This window comes from Pan paniscus, chromosome 8 (assembly GCF_029289425.2).
Source record: "Pan paniscus chromosome 8, NHGRI_mPanPan1-v2.0_pri, whole genome shotgun sequence".
In the NCBI taxonomy this organism is placed as follows: Eukaryota; Metazoa; Chordata; class Mammalia; order Primates; family Hominidae; genus Pan; species Pan paniscus.
The window spans coordinates 136,805,943-136,824,978 of record NC_073257.2 but is presented as its reverse complement, the minus strand read 5'-3'; the positions used below and the strand labels follow the sequence as shown (position 1 = coordinate 136,824,978).

At 38.8% G+C, this 19,036-nt stretch overlaps 1 protein-coding gene across 4 annotated transcripts in view; it reads right to left on the bottom strand.

The window, feature by feature from the left end:
• Positions 1-19,036, bottom strand: part of ZRANB1 (zinc finger RANBP2-type containing 1) — a 71,433-nt gene that overhangs the window by 12,982 nt on the left and 39,415 nt on the right. For 3 of the 4 annotated variants that reach the window (XM_034931664.3, XM_034931665.3, XM_063607564.1), the window contains 4 exons: positions 7,679-7,866; positions 2,364-2,517; positions 769-840; positions 87-285 (listed from right to left, as the gene is read on the bottom strand). In XM_034931664.3, the coding sequence (XP_034787555.1) occupies positions 87-285; positions 769-840; positions 2,364-2,517; positions 7,679-7,866 (613 nt within the window). Of the gene's footprint in view, positions 1-86; positions 286-768; positions 841-2,363; positions 2,518-7,678; positions 7,867-12,016; positions 12,139-19,036 lie in introns of all 4 variants that reach the window. The other variant, XM_063607562.1, reaches the window with a different exon arrangement.

The following is a 19,036-nucleotide window of genomic DNA, read 5'->3' as shown; positions in this document are numbered from 1 at the left end:
ACTGACATAAAAAGTATCCCACCACTACAAGGAAATAATCCAGCAAATGCACTCCTGGGTTGAAACAGGGCAGAATGCCAGCTCACCAATGTGAACAGTCATGCAGGCTGTCATGCAGGGCTTTCCGAAGCACTGAGTCCTTGTCATAGATGCCCCAGGTAGCTTGTAGAACTGAATCAAGTAGGCAGTCTCCTGCAGTCCGGTTCCAAAGTGCATACAGTCGACTGTCCAAACGTGTAGCCAATTCCAAGGACCAGTTAATAATTGGAGATTCTTCTTCTAATTCTGTACGATGGATTTAAATACATGTTCATTTCCATACCTATGTCATTAGAGAATATTTATGGGGAGAAGAACCTATTTTCTAGATATAAAATGGTTTATATGTAATTTACCAATAAACACCTAAATAAAATTGACCAATTGAAATATAAACTTTTGAGTACTTGAAACATCTTCTGTCTCTAGAATAATTTAATCAACTTTTAAATTCTTTACAGTTTTATTTTCTAAAAAGTGTTTAATACAGAAATATATACATTCTGGAACAGGAAGCGGAGAACCAAGGTTTTAAAATTTTTGTATCTTTATTTGTTCACTCTATAACAGTGAACCATACAATATAACACTGAACTTCAGGACTTTACATCTTTAATTTAAAATAAAAATAAAGCAAGTTGACTACACACCAAACTACACCATGCCTTACTAAACAAAACTTACTTGATCAGATGAAAGGTAAATTATACTCATTAATTCCATGCTTACCTTTTTGAACGTCTCTATCAAGCACCTCATCAAATAATTTTTCTTGGACTGTTGGGGGCAAATCTTCAATATCTACAAAGAAAATGCAAACTTAAAAGACCTTTTGTTTCATAACTTATACTTAACATATACTTAATTACACTTATTAATTACCTACTAGTAACTTTCTCTAAAATAACTCCCTTTCCATTGAAGGTTATCAGATAGGTTTTTCTTAATATACAAGTATAACATGTGTGATATAAAATATTTCTTTTCTTGGCCGGGTGCAATGGCTCACGCCTGTAATTCCAGCACTTTGGGAGGCTGAGGCCAGCAGACTGCTTGAACTCAGGATTCTGAGCCCAGCCTGGGCAACACGGCAAAACCCTGTCTCTATACAAAAAATATACAAAAATTAATCAGACAAGGCAGCAGACACCTGTGTCCCAGCTACTCAGGAGGCTACGGTGAGAGAACTGTTTGAGCCTGGGGAGGCCAAGGCTGCAATGAGCTGTGATCTTGCCACCGCACTCCAGCCTAGGCGATAGAGTAAGACCCTGTCTCAAAAAATAAAAATAAAAAATAAATTTTTAAAAATCTGATCATTCTGGGGTAAGCTTAAATACACAGAACAAGTGCATTTCAAATGAAACTTCCTCCAATTTCAGAAAACTTAATTACTATCTCCTACAATTTGTAAAAATCCGTTTGTCTGAACATAAAAATTAAAAACACTGAGATCTAGCCCGAGTAATACTGCAAGACTCCATCTCTACAAAAAAAATAAAAATTAGCCAGGGGTGGATGGCATGTGCCTATAGTCCTAGCTACTCAGGAGGCCAAGGCAGGAGATCACTTGAGCTCAGAAGTTGAAGGCTGCAGTAAGCTATGATCATGCCCACTGCACTCTAGCCTGGGCAACAGAGCAAGACCCCGTTTCAATTAAAAAAAAAAACAGCAACAAAACAAACAGATCTCAGAATCTCAGATGAAAGATTTTAGAAACTTTTGGTGTTTGGTGTATTTATTCAATGCCAACTGACAAAACGCATTCTGGAGGATGTTTTCAACTGTCAATGAATTGAAAAATGAAAAGTTGCTTCACAAACATAGTAGAAATAAATGAGTAAAAAGGGAATGACATATTCAAGAGGATGCAGTGTGTTCAATTCAAATAACCTGACTCTACCCATCAAAAGCTCATGTTCTAATCCCATCTCTTAATACCAGGCAACCAATATAGCTATCTAATTTCAAATAACACACAAGCATGAAAAGGGAAAATTTTTCAAAGGAGATTTTTTTAAAGGATATTCTAAAATAAAACCAAAGAGAAAAATAAAAGAGTACAACAGATTTTTAAAAAATAGTCTGAGGTCCACAAAGAAATCCGTTACTATCAACTGCTGTCTTCCTCTCAGATAGCAAACGCATTTACTAACAAGTAGCCCTCTGTATGCTCACTTCCAGCATATATAAGACAGTCAAGTAATTTAAGATGCACATATAGTAGCTATGTTATGTGCTTTCTAACAGAAACATTTTTCACCTACATACACAAATGTAACTATAATAAAATAAAAAAGGCTTTTTACATTAGATTTTGGAGTTACCTGCTGGCAATGTAAATGTTACAAGGTCAGTCAGAAAATAGCAAGCAAAATCCCCCTTTCTCTGATGAAGAGAGGCAGCTATCTCTCTCCGGATTTGTTCTGTCAGTTCAGGACACACCATTGCTGGAATACACTTTGCTGCTTGTTGAGACACCTTAAATACAAAAGAAACTTCCCTCTCATCTCATGTATCATAAATAGAAGCAGAAAACAACAGTATTTAAAAGAAATCAGCAAAATTTCCCAATAACTCAAGGTTTTCTTTAATCTTAAAATACACTGGTATTATTTCCTTACCAATGAAAGTATATACCAGCATAAGTTTTCAGAAACAGTCACAAAAATGTTTTATCCTCTGATTCAGTAATTCTCTTTAAGAATTTATCACAAGGAAATACTCAAAGATGCACATAAAAATGTATGGAAAAGGGTGTTGTTCATAGACACATCACAGGAAGAGGAGAGAGGACAGAAAATCTCAGTAGACTAACCATCGTGCACACAATAAAAACATTCTTTAGAAGCAGAGAATCACAGCTGATAAAGGGAAACTGCAAACACTCTTCTCCCACAAGTTTCAAGTACCCTAACTTGGACTTTAAAAAAGCACGGTATTTAAAGGGTTAGTTCCCACTGACCTCAAGCCCTTTCTTCCTCTCCATTTGTTACCACTCTTGAGTTTTTAAAAAAGCATTTGGCATCTCCAAGTTTAAACACAGACTGCCAACCTCTGAAGCTCAGCCTCACAGGAGTGAGATGGGAGCACTACTGCACAGGCCTCTAAGCAAGAAAACAACAAACCAAAGAAGGCTAGAACTTTCTTTTGTTATTTTTTTATTCTTTTTTAAAATGCTAAATAGCAACAAATGTTGCAAAGATTTAATTTAACCTCACATTTCAGTCATATCTAGTTTGTGGAGCTAAATAAAAATACATACACAGAATTCTAAAATCATAGTTGAGCATCTGTGAGTAACAAACAGAATTCAAGGCCAGGCACAATGGCTCACGCCTGTGATCCCACCAACTCTGGGAGGCCGAGGCGGGTGGATTGCTTCGGCTCAGCAGTTCAAGACCAGCCTGGCCAACATGATGAAACCCTGTCTCTACTAAAAATACTACTACAAAAATGAGCTGTAGTCTCAGCTATTTGGAAGGCTGAGGCATGAGAATCGCTTGAACCTGGGAGGAGGGCGTTGAAATGAGCTGAGGACGCGCCACTGCACTCCAGTCACGGTGACAGAGACTCTGCCAAAAAAAAACCCCAAAGAGAATACTGTGGGAACCCAGAGTGAGCCTGTTCCCTGATGTCACCAACCTGGACGACTATCCCAAAGGTAGCCTTCCAGCCACAGTGGGGTGTGAAGCAACAGGTCTTCCAGCCCCTTCTTCTTCTTCTCAAAGAGTAAGGTTTAATGATAATGTTATCTACATCATATATGCAGACAACTACCTGCTATTGCTATTAAAGAAATAATATTTCAAAAACCCTGCATACCGAGCACAGTCACCTGACTCCCTATTCTGAAACTGCAGCTTGGTGCAGTGGCTCACACCTGTAATCCCAGCACTGTGTGAGGCCAAGGCAGGAGGATCATTTGAGCTCAGGAATTCAAGACCAGCCTGGGCAACATAATGAAACTCTGCCTCTACAAAAAACCCCAAAATATTAGCTAGGCATTAGTGGCATGCACCAGTAGTCCCAGCTACTGGGGAGGCTGAAAGGTGAGAGGATCACTTGAGCCAGGGAGGTCAAGGCTGCAATGAGCCATGATCACACCCCTGGGCAACAGAGAGAAAGTTTGTCTCAAAAGAAAAGAAAAAAATAAAAAATTTAAAAACTCCTACATGGAAATTCAGTTCAACTAGACTTTATTGGCCAAGATTACCATTAACCATGAAAATTCTCACTATATCTTAACTCCATGAGCCCAACCATTTGTCAACACTCAAACATGGAAAACCAAATATTAAATATTTTCAGAATATAACTGACTACTTCTCAAGTAACATAGTTAAAATGGCTCCCCCAAAGTAAATTCAAAAATAGCTTATTCCCATCAGCTAGCTCTCAGGCCCTTTCCAAAAACCTGGAAAGACCTTTCCAAAAACCACCTGGACTGGACCCTGACTACCACAAACATTCTAAAAGAAACTTAGCCCCCAAACAACCCCTTCCACCACCATCCTTAAGCAGGATGTGCCCCTGAAGCCTGCCACTCACCTTCTCACCTCCTTCAACCTTATGGTTCTCAACCATCTCCGTAGGCTGGGAGTTCTTAACTTAGGGTCCATGATCTTGGGAATGGTCCATGTACTTTAATGGGAATTTGGTTTTAATTCAAGTTAAATCAATTATCCCCAACTTTTTACCTATATTAAAATGTATTTTCTTATATATCACAAATTTAGTTTAGTATTTTGGTAGCTATTACTTCAATACAACTGATTTCCTTTGTAATCTCATTTACTTCTTATTTTATGTATTTAAAAACAGTATTCTGGGAAGGAGTCCATAAGTTTCATGAGACTACCAACATGGTCCATGACACAGAAACCGATGAAAATTCCTGCCCCACATACATATCCCCAACTCTAATGTTCTCCTGTTCTCATTCCAAAAGAACTTGGCTGAGCATTCTCTGCAACACACCCCCTTAGTCTAGACTTAGTCCAGACTCCCCCACTTCCAGTCTCCCTACTGGCTCCTTTAATTCTGTCCTTTGGAGTATTTACTCCATGGAGACTGAATCCATGACCAGTTTTGCTCTTTGCCTGGAACAAATCCCCTCCACCTCTCCCACGCTGTTCCAGGGTTGTTCTACACGTCCCACGGAATACAGCAAAAGTAATGGTATGTTGCTTCCTAAATCCATTTATAAAAGACACTGCAGGTTTCAAAGACACTGGACCACTCTCTTGTACTCTGTGCCTCTCTTGGATCACTTGTTGGGGGTAAAACCAGCTGCTGTATCATGAGCATCCCTGTAGACAGGCCTGCATGGCACAGAATTGAAGCCTCCTGCCAAAAGCCACCTGAGTGGGCTTAGGAACAGATACTCTAGCCCCAGTTGAGTCTTTTGACAACTACAGCCCTGGACCACTTGACTGCAACCTCATGACATCGTGAGCCAAAACTATTCAGCTAAGCAGCTCCTGGATTCTAACCCTCACAAACTCTGTGAGATAACATACATTTGTTGTCTTAGCTGCTAAGTTTCCAGACAATCTGTGATACCGCAATAAATATACTGATGTTCAATCATCATCCCACCGTTACTCCTCAGACTGTCTCAGGAGCTCAATGACTCATAATGGCCCCTCTAAAACCTTGTAATAATCTTCTACCTACCTTTAGGGGAGCCCCTGAAGACTTTCACCCTAGTTCACAACCACCTTCTTTATCCTGGCTCCTGTCACCACCAGCAACTACAACTCCACATTGACGGCCCTTCCAATATACAATAGACAACACAACTAGGCACCACAACACAAATGCAGCCAGGCCTTCGACACCAGAAAAACTCCAATTCTTCTATCTCACGTTCCAAAACCTGGATCCCTCTATCTGAAAAGTTCCCTTCTCCCTTATACTCAATAAGCCTGCCCTTTTGTTTTCATCATGGCCTTCAGTCTCTCAAGCCCCCCACCCCGGCTTCACTGGAATCTTACCAAACTGGACACAGTGGTTAGCTACTACAATCATGTTTCCATCTAACCTTCAAATTTTTTAATCCCCATACAGTGCCCTGCAGTGGTTCCCAAATACTGGCAAATTTGAATAAACAAATATGCAAAAGTATATATGAAAGATGTATACTGACAAAATTTGAATCCACAATTAATATGACTCTCCGCACTTTTACTCTATTTCTCTTACCATTAAAAAATGTTACCCTGGCCAGACACGGTGGCTCATGCCTATAATCCCAGCACTTTGGGGGGCCGAGGCGGGCAGATCACTTGAGGTCAGGAGTTCAAGACCAGCCTAGCCAACATGGTGAAACCCCACCTTTCTAAAAATACAAAATTAGCCAGGCATGGTGGCATGTGCCTACAATCCCAGTTACTTGGGAGGCTGACAAAGGAGACTCGCTTGAACCCAGGAAGCAGAGGCTGCAGTAAGCCAAGATCATGCCACTACACTATAGCCTGGGCAACAGAGTGAGACTCTAGCTTAAAAAAAAAAAAGAAAAAAAAAAAAAACCTGGATAATGTAGTCACATTCTGAATAATTCATACACAATCTCTATCATTTGTAGCATGTACCTAGTTATGTAAGCCAGAAACTGAAGAATCAACTTACATCCACACCGTATCTTCCCATATCCAATCAGTCTACTTCTTCAGACTGAGGGCCTGTCTCAGTCTCTCCAACCCTCTAACCCTCTTCCCATTTCTAAGGCTACCCTTCTGGGTACCCTTCTATGGCTACCCTTCTGCCCTTCTGGCAGAAGTTCTTGCCAGCACCTCTGCAACTCCCTCCTAACCAGGTTCGCCCCTCTCCAGTGTGCAGTAGCCAAAACACAATCTGCTCTGCTCACTCCCCTGCGCCCATACCTAACACCATCCAGTGCCTAGGGATAATCTTCAAATTCCTGGACACAGAAGATCCTTCACAATCCAGCCTCTGCTTATCTTTCAGACTTCCCTTCTCTCCGTTCCCAATCACCATCTCAGCCATGCTTAGTTACCTGCAAGTCCCTAGATTCACCACAAATTCCACCAACTCTGCCCCCTGTAAAAATGCTTTCCTCAACTTCCCTTCTCTCCCTTATCCACTTCATGTGGCTAACTCCTAACTCTTTCTCTTCAAATTGCAGCAAAAACATTACCTGCTATAAGAAAGACGACAAGACACCTCAAAACTCTTCAAGTACTGGCATAACGCTTGGCATTTACATCTACCAGGGCAAAGGCTGCACAGAATTACCTGTTCATTTCTCTACTTTGCTGGAGATTTAATGAAGAAAAAGCCAATATCTTTACAATTCTATCCCTTCTCAGCCTAGTGCATGGCACACGGTAAATGCACAATAAATATCTGTTAATTGAATGACTAAAGAATGACAGATACATCCCAGGTTTGTATGAACCAAACATGATGAGTCAAACATTGTTGTGACTATTCAAATATTTGAAAGCATATACCCTTAAAAATTAAGTCTCTTAAGTTTAATGTTATTTTTTAAAGGGGGTAAAAGAATTCAAAACATTTTAAAGCTGCTTAGAGAAACATTATAAAATCAAAAATGAAAACTAAAGAACAGGTTTCTTTAATATAAAAGAACATTTAACCAAAACGCCAAACTTACCTCTGTAAGCAATACTGCTAACATATCCTGCCTCTGAAAACGTATAGCCAAGTGTACAAGAGTATAGCCAACATCAAAGGCAGAAGGACGATTCAGCAAGCGTACTTCATCTGCGGTGAGCTGACGTGCAATGTCTCCTCCTGATGACTTGTATGCTTCTATGGCAGCTAAATCACCTTCTACAACCCCTAAAACAAGCATCAAGATAGAAAAGCATTTAATTCTCATTTTCTTCAAAAAACACAAACCGTAGCAATCACTCCAAAATCTTTTAAGTGTTTCTCTGTGCTTCCTGGATCCTGATGCATCATTTAAATGTCCTATAAGAGTAAGGAAGATACGTTTTTTGCTTTCCCTTTAAAAATTTTCCTTTCAGAACTAGAACTGCCTAGACATTTACCTTACCATCAGTGCAGGCTCCAGGCTCTGGTGAGATTTAGAGGAACTATTAGACTGCATGAATTGGATCGAAGATCGATAATCTAGTATGAGAAACCAGACGTAACAAGAGACACTGAGCCCCTGGTTCAGGTCCTGCGTTCATCCTGACTCTGCAGAAACCAAGGAGACAGGGATGTGCTTCCAGCTGGTGTTGAGCTCCTCCTGCCCTTTACACTGCATTCTTAAAGCAGAATCAAAACAAATGCTGAGCTTTCCATACTGCTCTTTAGCTTTGAAACAACTTACAGCAACTGAAACCATCTTCACTGTAAGTAAACGTTGGCAACATTTTGATTTCAGATTCTCATAGCCAAGTCTTCCTTATACCCATTAAGAATTATTAATAACGTAAAAATTGGACCAGATGATTTCAAATAAAATACGCTAAAATAAAACATTACAATCCAGTTAGAGTAGGGGGGAAACAGAAATATCACTTCTGCCCAAATCTATAAAGAACATTCCATTACCACTGAACCATTTTATTAATCTTAACACAAATTAATGTTAGGTAAACACAGTAATACTGTCTACTAAGCAGTCTGGTAAAGTATGGGTATCAGCCTGGGCAAAAAAACAGTAGATTAGCTTCCAATTTACCACAAAAAGTGTTTAAAACAATTTTTAAAAAATTATTTATGGGACCAAATACTTTTAAGTGTTTCCTAAATTACATCAAGACAAATGTGTTTGCTGGACAGAACACTAATACTAGGTAAAAAAATATTCTTAGTGTACTTTTAAAAGAGTATTTTAATTGCCATCTTGAATTAGGAATTCGATCAGACATATTCCTTAGAATATAACAGATTGATAAAATGCAACAATTTTCTACCATTAATAAAGATAACAAGGCTCCAAAATAATTCCCACATTTACTGAATCCTCATCATATACAGGAACGCCTTGCCAGGCAATATGAGAAGTACAAAGACAGTGAAAACGTGACTCCAATATTCAAAACAGTCCTTTCTGCAAATTTCGATCCTCTCCTCAAAAAAATGACCCCCTGCCCCGAACACAGACATATACATTCTTCAGGTTGAAAACCCATTATATTAAGAATGCCTTCTTACAGGAATTCTTATTTTCACAGCAATGTAGCCTGATAAATTCCTCACTATGCATATACAAGTTCAGCTACAAATGCCCCGCCTCCACCCACCTTACACATCCTTCTGAGGAACAGTGCACCCTAGAGAAGTCAAAGCTAAAGCTTAATCAAGGATGGCATGAGATAAAGGCTATAAATCTTCCCAAAGGGGCAAGCCTTTCAAATAGACCAGAAAGTGCTACTTGAACTAAAAACAACTCTATGATCGAAGAGTTTTGTTTCCAATTATTATGTTCAAATACAGAAAGAACTCTGAAACTTCTGCTTAACTTATTTAATGAACAATTAAGTATAGTCTGGTAGGGCCCATAACTTTTAAGATAATTCAATGCAGTTTTATTTTATTTAGGACTGAGCATGCCCACACCATCTCCTTTCACTTCATAGCATTTCTGTATGAAGGCAACGACCTTTCCCTTCAGACCTATCAAAGCCCTCGACTATTCTCAGGTATACATAGCATCAAGGCACTTTTTATAGTCTTTAGTTCTAATCTAAAAATATTATCTACTTATAAATTTTTTGTATTACATAAAAAATGTTCCAAACACTTCCAAAAACAACCCAAGAGTCTCATCAATTTAGCTGAAAAAGCAAAGAGGAAGATCTGTACAATTTATGTGTATATACATGTATGCATGTATGTAGGTGTTTGTACTGTATGTGTTCATGTTTATTTCTTATTTCTCAAAGACAAAGATGAGGTAATCTAAAGCTAAGCACCAAATAACTTCCTTCTTTTGCTTGGAAGAAGGGGAGATCTTCAAATCGCTTTATTGTTTTTAGCTAACTCACCATATAGCTGAAGTCTAGAAGAATCTCATCTTAGAAATTCTTAAGATTTCCTCTCTAATGTCTCTGAGAGATTTCTGTAATTAGAAGTTAATGAGCACTGGGGGGTGGGGTGCAGACTACATAGCACAACAAAATCAGCAGACTGTACTTTGGAACTATAATGTACAATAATATCACCTATTCTGCTTTCATTAAGTGCTTTTTATAAATATAACCAGAACTTACAATGTTGAAATGCATGGTATGTGAAATTATGTCTCAATAAAGCTGATATACACAAACAGAACTAGGATTTCTATTTGACCTAATACAAAATTATCAAAAACATTTAATTAGTCCCTCCTACTCCATGCTCTGCATTAAACTACAAACGGGCATACTGCCCATTCCCCAGCATGGCAGACATACAGAAGATGAGGAGAACAGACTATTCTCAGTTTTTGACAGCACGAAATTCTCCAAACTTCCCAGAGCATGACAAACACACATCACTTAAATATAGGTAAAAAATAATATTTAAAAGAAAATTATTTTATTATCTAGTGTTTGGGGAATACGTAATTTCATTCTTTTCATTAAGAACTGTACATTTTCAGCTACAAAGATTAGTAAATTTATTACAAATCAAATTTCATGAAAATGTCACTGAACTGTCCCAATTTTTGCTACGTCTTTATTGCACACTGCTCAAAGAAAACTTCTGAAAGTTTAGACATTACTTCATAGACACGTTTTTGTTGTAGACGTGGTTGGTTCAATAGGATTTGGCCCATACGCATATAATTTAAAGTTTTAGCCACCGCATGTTTTCTACTTAAAGTGCAGGGAAAAAGCATCATAATACATGCCAAAAAAAAAAAAACCTTACAATATCTGAGTTCTTCACATAATTACACTTTGAGCACCTTTTAATGTCAGGGGATAAAAAGAACGTAAGAATAAGGTAGAAGAGTTGGTAGACAGGGAAAGACAAATAAATGCAAGTGTTAAAATCTCACTTTATGGGACAAAGGCCAGGAAAAAATGAAAAGTTCCAAGAGAAGATAATCAACATATACATGTTTTCTAGGTTACTGACATCTCACAATGCCTCCAAGAGTAACTGAAGCTTTTTTTTTTTTTTTTTTTTTTTGAGACAGAGTCTTGCTCTGTCACCCAGGCTGGAATGCAGTGACACGATCTTAGCTCACTGCAACCTCCGCCTTCCGAGTTCAAGCAATTCTCCTGTCTGCCTCCTGAGCAGCTGGGACTACTGGCGCACACCACCACACCTAGCTAATTTTTGTATTTTTAGTAGAGACGGGGTTTCACCATATTGATCAGGTTGATCTCGAACTCCTGACCTCAGGTGATCCACCCACCTCGGCCTCCCAAAGTGCTGGGATTACAGGCGTGAGCCACCACACCCAGCCAAAGCATCTTTCTCTTAGTACTTTTTTTGAAAATTTAACAAACGTGTATTATGCCTTCTGTCCCTTTCTTCTTCATGAAGACAAATAAAAGGACAGCTGAAGCCACTCTGGGAAGATTAATTTTATAAAACTAATCTGTAGTATCACCATACATTCAAAATTGAATGAAATGCACAATTAGCCTAATAGTGAAACATAATTACAGATAAAGTGTTAATACACTTCTTAAAACATGAAGGCCTAAGAATGAAAGCCACTGTATTATATATTACTAGCTAAACCGTTAAAAAAATAAAAAGCGAACATATATTATTCCGTAAGCTGGGCCAGGAATACAGTTTACGTATTTTGAAGCCACAGGTCAATGACTCACTAGGGACTTCACAGCTACTATGGAACTCCATTGGTTAGAATTTAGAGCTGGCTCATAGATATTTAGAAAACAGACTTATTTTTTCCCCCATATATGGCACAGTTTTCAAAGTTTTGCCTTATTTTCCTTTATGACATAAAATTATAATGGTCATTAACTTTGAAAAGAATGCCAAATGGTAAAAAAAAAAAGCCAGGACTTACCTGAGCCCACATGGGCCAGCCCAACACTACCCTGGAGTTCTATGGTAGCTGTGACATCACAGCATGGTTTATGCTGTGGGGTCAGGGTGGACCTGGAGTCAGCTGGCACAATTTCAGGAACCCTTAAAGAGAAAAGTTCGTTTTAAGTGGTAATGTTCAGAATGTCCTTTACCATGGTCAGAGAAAGATGCAGATGTGGTTTTCCTCTAGCCAGAGTTTAACTCATTTAACTGGTTTTCATATTAAAAGGAAACTATACCACCCAGTAATACTTTTTTATATCATAAGCATTTGGCTATAGTTTAATCCTGAACCTGGAGATATTCACAGCAAACTCTTTCAAAACTAATGAGCTGTTTTTTAAATAAAATGACTTCAATATTTTTTAAAGTGTACCTTCAAGTAGGCAAAAGCACAGCAACAATCTCAGAAATAATTTGAGCAGGCCAAAACACCTCCTGATTGTATTTTCCACATAATAATAGCAACAAGTTAAGATCTACTATTTCTATTCCTAGTAACGGTGCTACAAAACAATAACCTATTCAAAAACTCAGATGAAAATCAAAATTATAAACAAATTCTTAAATTTAATCTATAACATATCAAGACTAGCTTCTATTCAACAATCTCACTGTCCATTACTAAAACATCCTCTTTAGAAAAATAAAAGATTCAATGAGAGAAGGAAGTCAAATAGTCACTAATTAAAGCTTTCTAAATTATCTGTAAGTTGTGACAAACTATGTCAAATATAGTCTATACTACTGAGCTCTTTTCTCCTTACATCTTTGATCAGAGTGTTAACAACCCACTCTTGTGAAAATATAAGTCCCCGAAGTCATGAAAAAATACCTAACCTAACAGATACCTTCGTAAGAAAGAAGATCCTGCCAAGCAGGAAGAATTGCTGCTGAAAGCAACATGGCAGGACTTAAAGGAAACATGCCACAAAGTTATCTTTGGGACAAGTGATCAGAGATGGGGACAAATGTTAACAGGGCTGAAACAGATGAACATGAGTTCACATCATGAGTCACTTAAAACATTACTGAAAATATTCAACTGAAAGGAAATTACGGTTCTTAAAAATCTTAGGTTCCGGCCGGGCTCAGTGGCTCACGCCTGTAATCCTAGCACTTTGGGAGGCCGAGGTGGGCAGAACACCTGAGGTCAGGAGTTCAAGACCAGCCTGGCCAACATGGTGAAACCCTGTCTCTACCCAAAATACCAAAAAAAATTAGCCGGGCGTGGTGGCGTGCGCCTGTAATCTCAGCTACTCGGGAGGCTGAGGCAGGAGAATCGCTTGAACCCAGGTGGCGGAGGTTGCAGTGAGCCGAGATTGCGCCACTGCACTCCAGCCTGGACAACAAAGAGCGAAACTCTGTCTAAAAAACAAAAACCAAAAACAAAACAAAAACTCTTAGGTTCCAAAAGTAGATTTTGAAACTCATAAAATAGTGTATGCCAAAACCACATTCACCACTGAAATCACATCCAAAGGTTTTTCTGACTTCAAAATAAAAATTTCATTTGCCACACTGCCAAGTTACCCTGGCTGAATTTGAAACTAAATTTTAGATTTTTATAATTATACTATATCTCAGGTAGGCCAGGAGAAACTGAATAGTCTAGCCTACCTTTTTTTTTACTAGAGGGTAAATGAACATTTTAAAAGTGGAAATGGGAGGCTGGGTGCAGTGGTTCACACCTATAATCTCAGCACTTTGGGAGGCCAAGGCAGGAGAATCGCTTAGAGCCCAGGATTTCAAGACCAGCCTGGGCAAGATGGTAAGATCTCATCTTTACAAAAATTTTTTAAAATTAGTCAGGCATAGTGACGCATGCCTGTAGTCCCAGCTACTTGGGAGGATCACCTGAGCCCAGGAATTCGAGGCTGCAATGAGCTATGATCACGCCATTGCACTCCAACCTGGGTAACAGAGTGAGACCCTGTCTCTGTTTAAAAAACGAAGTAGGGGCAAGGAAGAAAGGATAAAAGGAAAAACTTTCATAATTTATTATAACTTTATACTGTTCATATTATATACATTTAATTCTTCTAGACAAAAGTAGACAGAATTAAGACAGAAAATCATCAAATTGGAAGAAATGTTCAAAAGTAACCCAGTCAATCTTACTAAGGTCTCCAATTAGAAACACTAAACAAGAAAGCTCCTATAATTTGCCACTGAAAAAGAAAGTTCATGGCTTCCGTAGACACTCATAGCCCCATAAGCATCCATCCCCAAAAGTTTCAGACCCCATGTATCCAATAATCCATCAGGCATCCTCACCACAAAACCTCTTAAAAAACCTAAACTTTCCCTCTCCTATGTCCAGGAAAAATGATACTGTTAGCCAACCCAGATGTCCAAACCAAAAATCTGGCTTTCTAAACTCCTCATCTCAGCCCAGTATCAATTCTTCCAAGTTTTGCCAATTCTACTTCAGTCTTTTTCAAATAAATCTCCCTTTCCCCATCTCCACTGACTCTACCCCAGCTATACCTGGCTATACCTAAGTTGCTATCATTTACTCTACTGGTCTGCCATCTCAAGTGTTGCTCCCTCCCACTCTATTCTCTACACTAGGGTGAGTGTGGTCTTCTTAAACTACAAATTTAATTACGGCATTCCCTTTTCAAAAGTTGACCACTAGGCTGGGCGCAGTGGCTCACACCTGCAATCCGAGCACTTTGGAAGTCCAAGGAGGGCAGACTGCTTGAGCTCAGCAGTTCAAGACCAGCCTGGGAGAAACCCAATCTCCACAAAAAATTTAAAGAATAAGCCAGGCGTGCTGGCATGCACCTGTAGTCCCAGCTACTTGGGAGGCTGAGGTGAGAGGATCCCTTGAGCCCAAGAAGGTTGAGGCTGCAGTGAGCCGTGATTATGTCACTGCACTCCATCCAGCCTGGGTGACAAAGTGAGATCTCATCTCAGGGGGAAAAAAAAAAAGTTTACCACTGCCCTTAGGCTAACAGCTAAATTCCTTAACCAGGTTAAGGAATCAACCTATTTAACCAGGTTAAACAGTCCCAACATTCCCTACAGGTTCTCTCTCACAGTCCTCATTCTACACGCCAACCAACTGACTTCTCTCGGGTTATTGGACATGCCTTGGTCTCTCCACCCTGGATTTTTAACACATAAAATTCTCACTAATAGAAACACTATTCCTTCTTCTCTTTCAAGTTTCAGCTTAGATGTCATCAAAAGTCCTCTCCAAATCTCCTAATGAGATTAGGTTATATGCTCCTTCTAGGACCCTGTACTTCCTCTGCTGAGCTATCCTGGCTTGCTAAATTCTACTTGCCCTATAAACTCTTTGAGAGACATGACTTCTTTCAAAGTGCTTGGGAGCACACTCAGGGAGTACCTGAATGCATGAATGAATGAACAAAGAAAAGGTAAAAGCTAAGACAATTTTTCAAAGTAACTGAGGCCAGGTGCCAAGGCTCACCCCTGTAATCCCAGCAATTTGGGGAGGCCGAGGCCAAAAATGATTTTATGTTGCCCAGACTGGGACTGGAGATGTGTATTTTTCATATAGATTTCATGTAACTTGATAAAATCACCAAAGAAAGTGAACGAAAGTGAACAAAAGACATGAATCAACAACTCACAGAAAAAAATGCAAATGATTAATAAAATGAGACAGCATGCCATTCTTAACAACAAACATCAGCAAAGACAGCTCCCCAGGGACTCCCAAACTGTTGCTAATAAAGAACAGGTTAATTTAAGGTGCAGCAATTCAATGTCATATTACACATTCATTTTTAAAAGGTAACATGTTGATTCAAAATATAAAGTTCAATGAAAAAGGATATACAATATAATCTCAACTATGTAAAAGTAAATAAATGCAAAAAAATAAGACTGAAAATACACAAAAAATCTGACAGACTTCCTCTAGGCAGTGAGATTACAAACTATTTTTATTTTTTCATAGCTTTTCTTATCTCTGAAATAGTCTACAATGCATATAGTCTGCTTTTCTTTGAGATGGAGCCTTGCTCTGTCGCTTAGGCTCATCATAGCTCCCTGAAGCATCAAACTCTTGCCTCAAGCAATCCTCCCACCTCAGCCTCACATATCTGGGACTACTGCAGGCACCCTGCCACCACACCCAGCTAAGTTTTTTATTTTTAATAGAAAAGAGGTCCCGCTACGTTGCACATGCTAGTCTCAAGTCGTCTGCCTTTATTATTCAAAAATGAACTAAACTCTCAAAGATCGTTACAAGAAGTCAGTACAAATGTCTAAATTTGGTGAAAAAGAAATAATATATTTTCATCAACTGAGGAAAGGATAAACAAAATGTGGTATACACATACAATGAAATATTATTCAGTCTCAAAAAGGAAGGAAATTCTGGCTAGGCGCAGTGGCTCACGCCTGTAATCCCAACACTTTGGGAGGCCGAGGCGGGTGGATCACTTGAGGCCAGGAGTTCGAGACCAGCCTGGCCAACATGGTGAAACCCCCGACTCTATTAAAAATACAAAAATTAGACACACATGGTGGCACACACGCCTATAGTCCCAGCTACTTGGGAGGCTGAAGCAGGAGAATCCCTTGAACCTGGGAGGCAGAGGGTGCAGCAAGCACAGATTGCACCACAGCACTCCAGCCTGGGCAACAGAGCGAAACTTCCTCTCAAAAAAAAAAAAAAGGAAGTAAATTCTGACACAGATCACAACATAGATGAATCTTAAAGACATTACACTAAGTGAAATAAGCAAAAGGACAGATACTGTATGATTCCATTCATGAGGTTATTACGACAGTCAAATTGATTGACAGGAAGTAGAATGACAGTTGTCAGGGGCTGGAGGAAGGGGGAATGGAGCTATTTAATGGATACAGAGTTTCAGTTTTCCAAGATGTAAAAAAGCTCTAGAGAGAATGGTAGAAATGGTTACACAACAATAAGAATGTACCCAATGCTAATAACATACACTTAATGAGTAAAATGGTATAAATTTTATCTTATGTATATTTTACCTCAAAATAAATTGCAAAAAAAAGGAACAATGATACAAGGACATTATGCAGAGGTATCGGAGGTGCTGCCTCAAATAATATCACCTATATAGTATTCCTCCCTCCCCTAAAAAAGATAAATGTTTAAACTGAATCTAATCATAAGGAAATCCACAAATCTAAATTGAAGATCATTCTGCAAAAGTGGAATATTCAAAAATGTCAATCATGAAATAAAAAAAAAAAACAAACAGGTGCTGTTCTAGATTAGAGAAGACTGAAGAGACAAAACTACACACAATGTATAATCCTTAACTGAACAAGGTGGGGCAACAGCAATTACTGAAACTATTGGTGAAACTAAATATAGACTTTCAGTATTAAATTTCTTGGATAATTATACTGTGTGGTTATGTAGGAAAAAATGTCCTTGTTCTTAGGAAACACATGCTGAAATATTTAGGGGTAAAGTGTCATGATGTCTTCAGCTAACTCTCAAACAGTTCAGAGAATACACATGAGAAAGACATACAGAGACACCAAATACAGCAAAGAACTGGAAAATCTAGGTCAAAGGCATGTGGTGTTCAATATATTACACTTGCAACCTTTATACAGGTTTTGAAATTTCTCATTATAAAATAATGACAGGGGCCAGGCATGGTGGTTCATGCCTGTAATCCAAACACTTTGGGATGCCAAGGCAGGTGGATCACTTGAGGTCAGGAGTTCGAGACCAGCCTAGCCAACATGGTGAAACCCCGCCGTTACTAAAAAACACAAATATGAGCTGGGCGTGGTGGCGAGCTTGCCTATAGTCTCAGCTACTTGGGAGGCTGAGGCACAAGAATCGCTGGAGTCTGGGAGGCAGAGATTGCAGTGAGCCAAGATAGCACCACTGCACTCCAGCCTGGGCGACAGAGCAAGACTCCGTCTCAAAAAAATAAAAATAAATAAAAGTAAAATAAAAGAATGACAGGGAAAATAGTGGTTGTCTATGCACAGCAGGACTAGAGGTAGAGAGAAGAAGAAACTATTGCATTTCTTTATATTTGCATTTCTGTGCTGCCTGGGTTTTTTTTAACCGTGTGCCTAGTTTAACGCAACTTTTTAAAGTTAGTTTAGATCCCAACAGTTCTCTAGAGTCAAAACACATCCTTTTATACTTGATATTTAAAGGATACATCTGGATTTCATATTTCAATGTGTTCATTTAATATAGTACTTTCTTTTTTAAATGAAAGCCGTTACTGAATCAATGCTGCATATTCAAATGTCAGTTATCACATAATCAAGAATCACGTGACATAGTCCCTTTCTCAGCATAAAAAGGCACATTACTTGTTGGCAACCCTGTGTAATCAATCATTTCTGAAAGCCGAGAACTACGTCTCAGACATACTAAAGGCAACCAAGAGAATACTGGGGCTTTATTTCTGCCATCACTGCCCATTTGCCTTAACAGAAACATTCATTCCTGGAAGCTTTCTTTTTATCACAGGTGTCAGGAAGTACTTTCAAATCCCGGACCAAACGGGCCAGCATCATTTAATAGTAGAAAGGGAAGAGGTGAAAAGTGTGAGTGTGCACACAGGCATGTGTGTTCCCTACAGATGAGAATATTTTACGTTGCTGGAAATTCTCACAATTCACTTAAAAATCATGACATAAAATGTTATTTTATATCCAGTGTTCCAAGATCAAAACAGGAAATCCTTAAAAACTTGAAAAACAAAAACTACCTGAAGATAATACTTATTTCATGTTGCTAAAAATAACTCTATTACCTATATGAACTACCTTGGACAGGAAGTAAACCCACAATCACGAACGTTTGTGGAGTGAAATGATCACAGTCTTCATAGCTACACACGCATCACACTTAAAAGTATCACGCAAAGTTAGCCAAGGACTACAAAGCATTGCCAGTATTCTAGCACTCACTTTCCTTTTACGGATGCAGGCCAAAAAACGCTACAGAAGTCTGTATACATTTTGGATCCTATTAAAAGCTTTTAATGTGTCCAGGCAT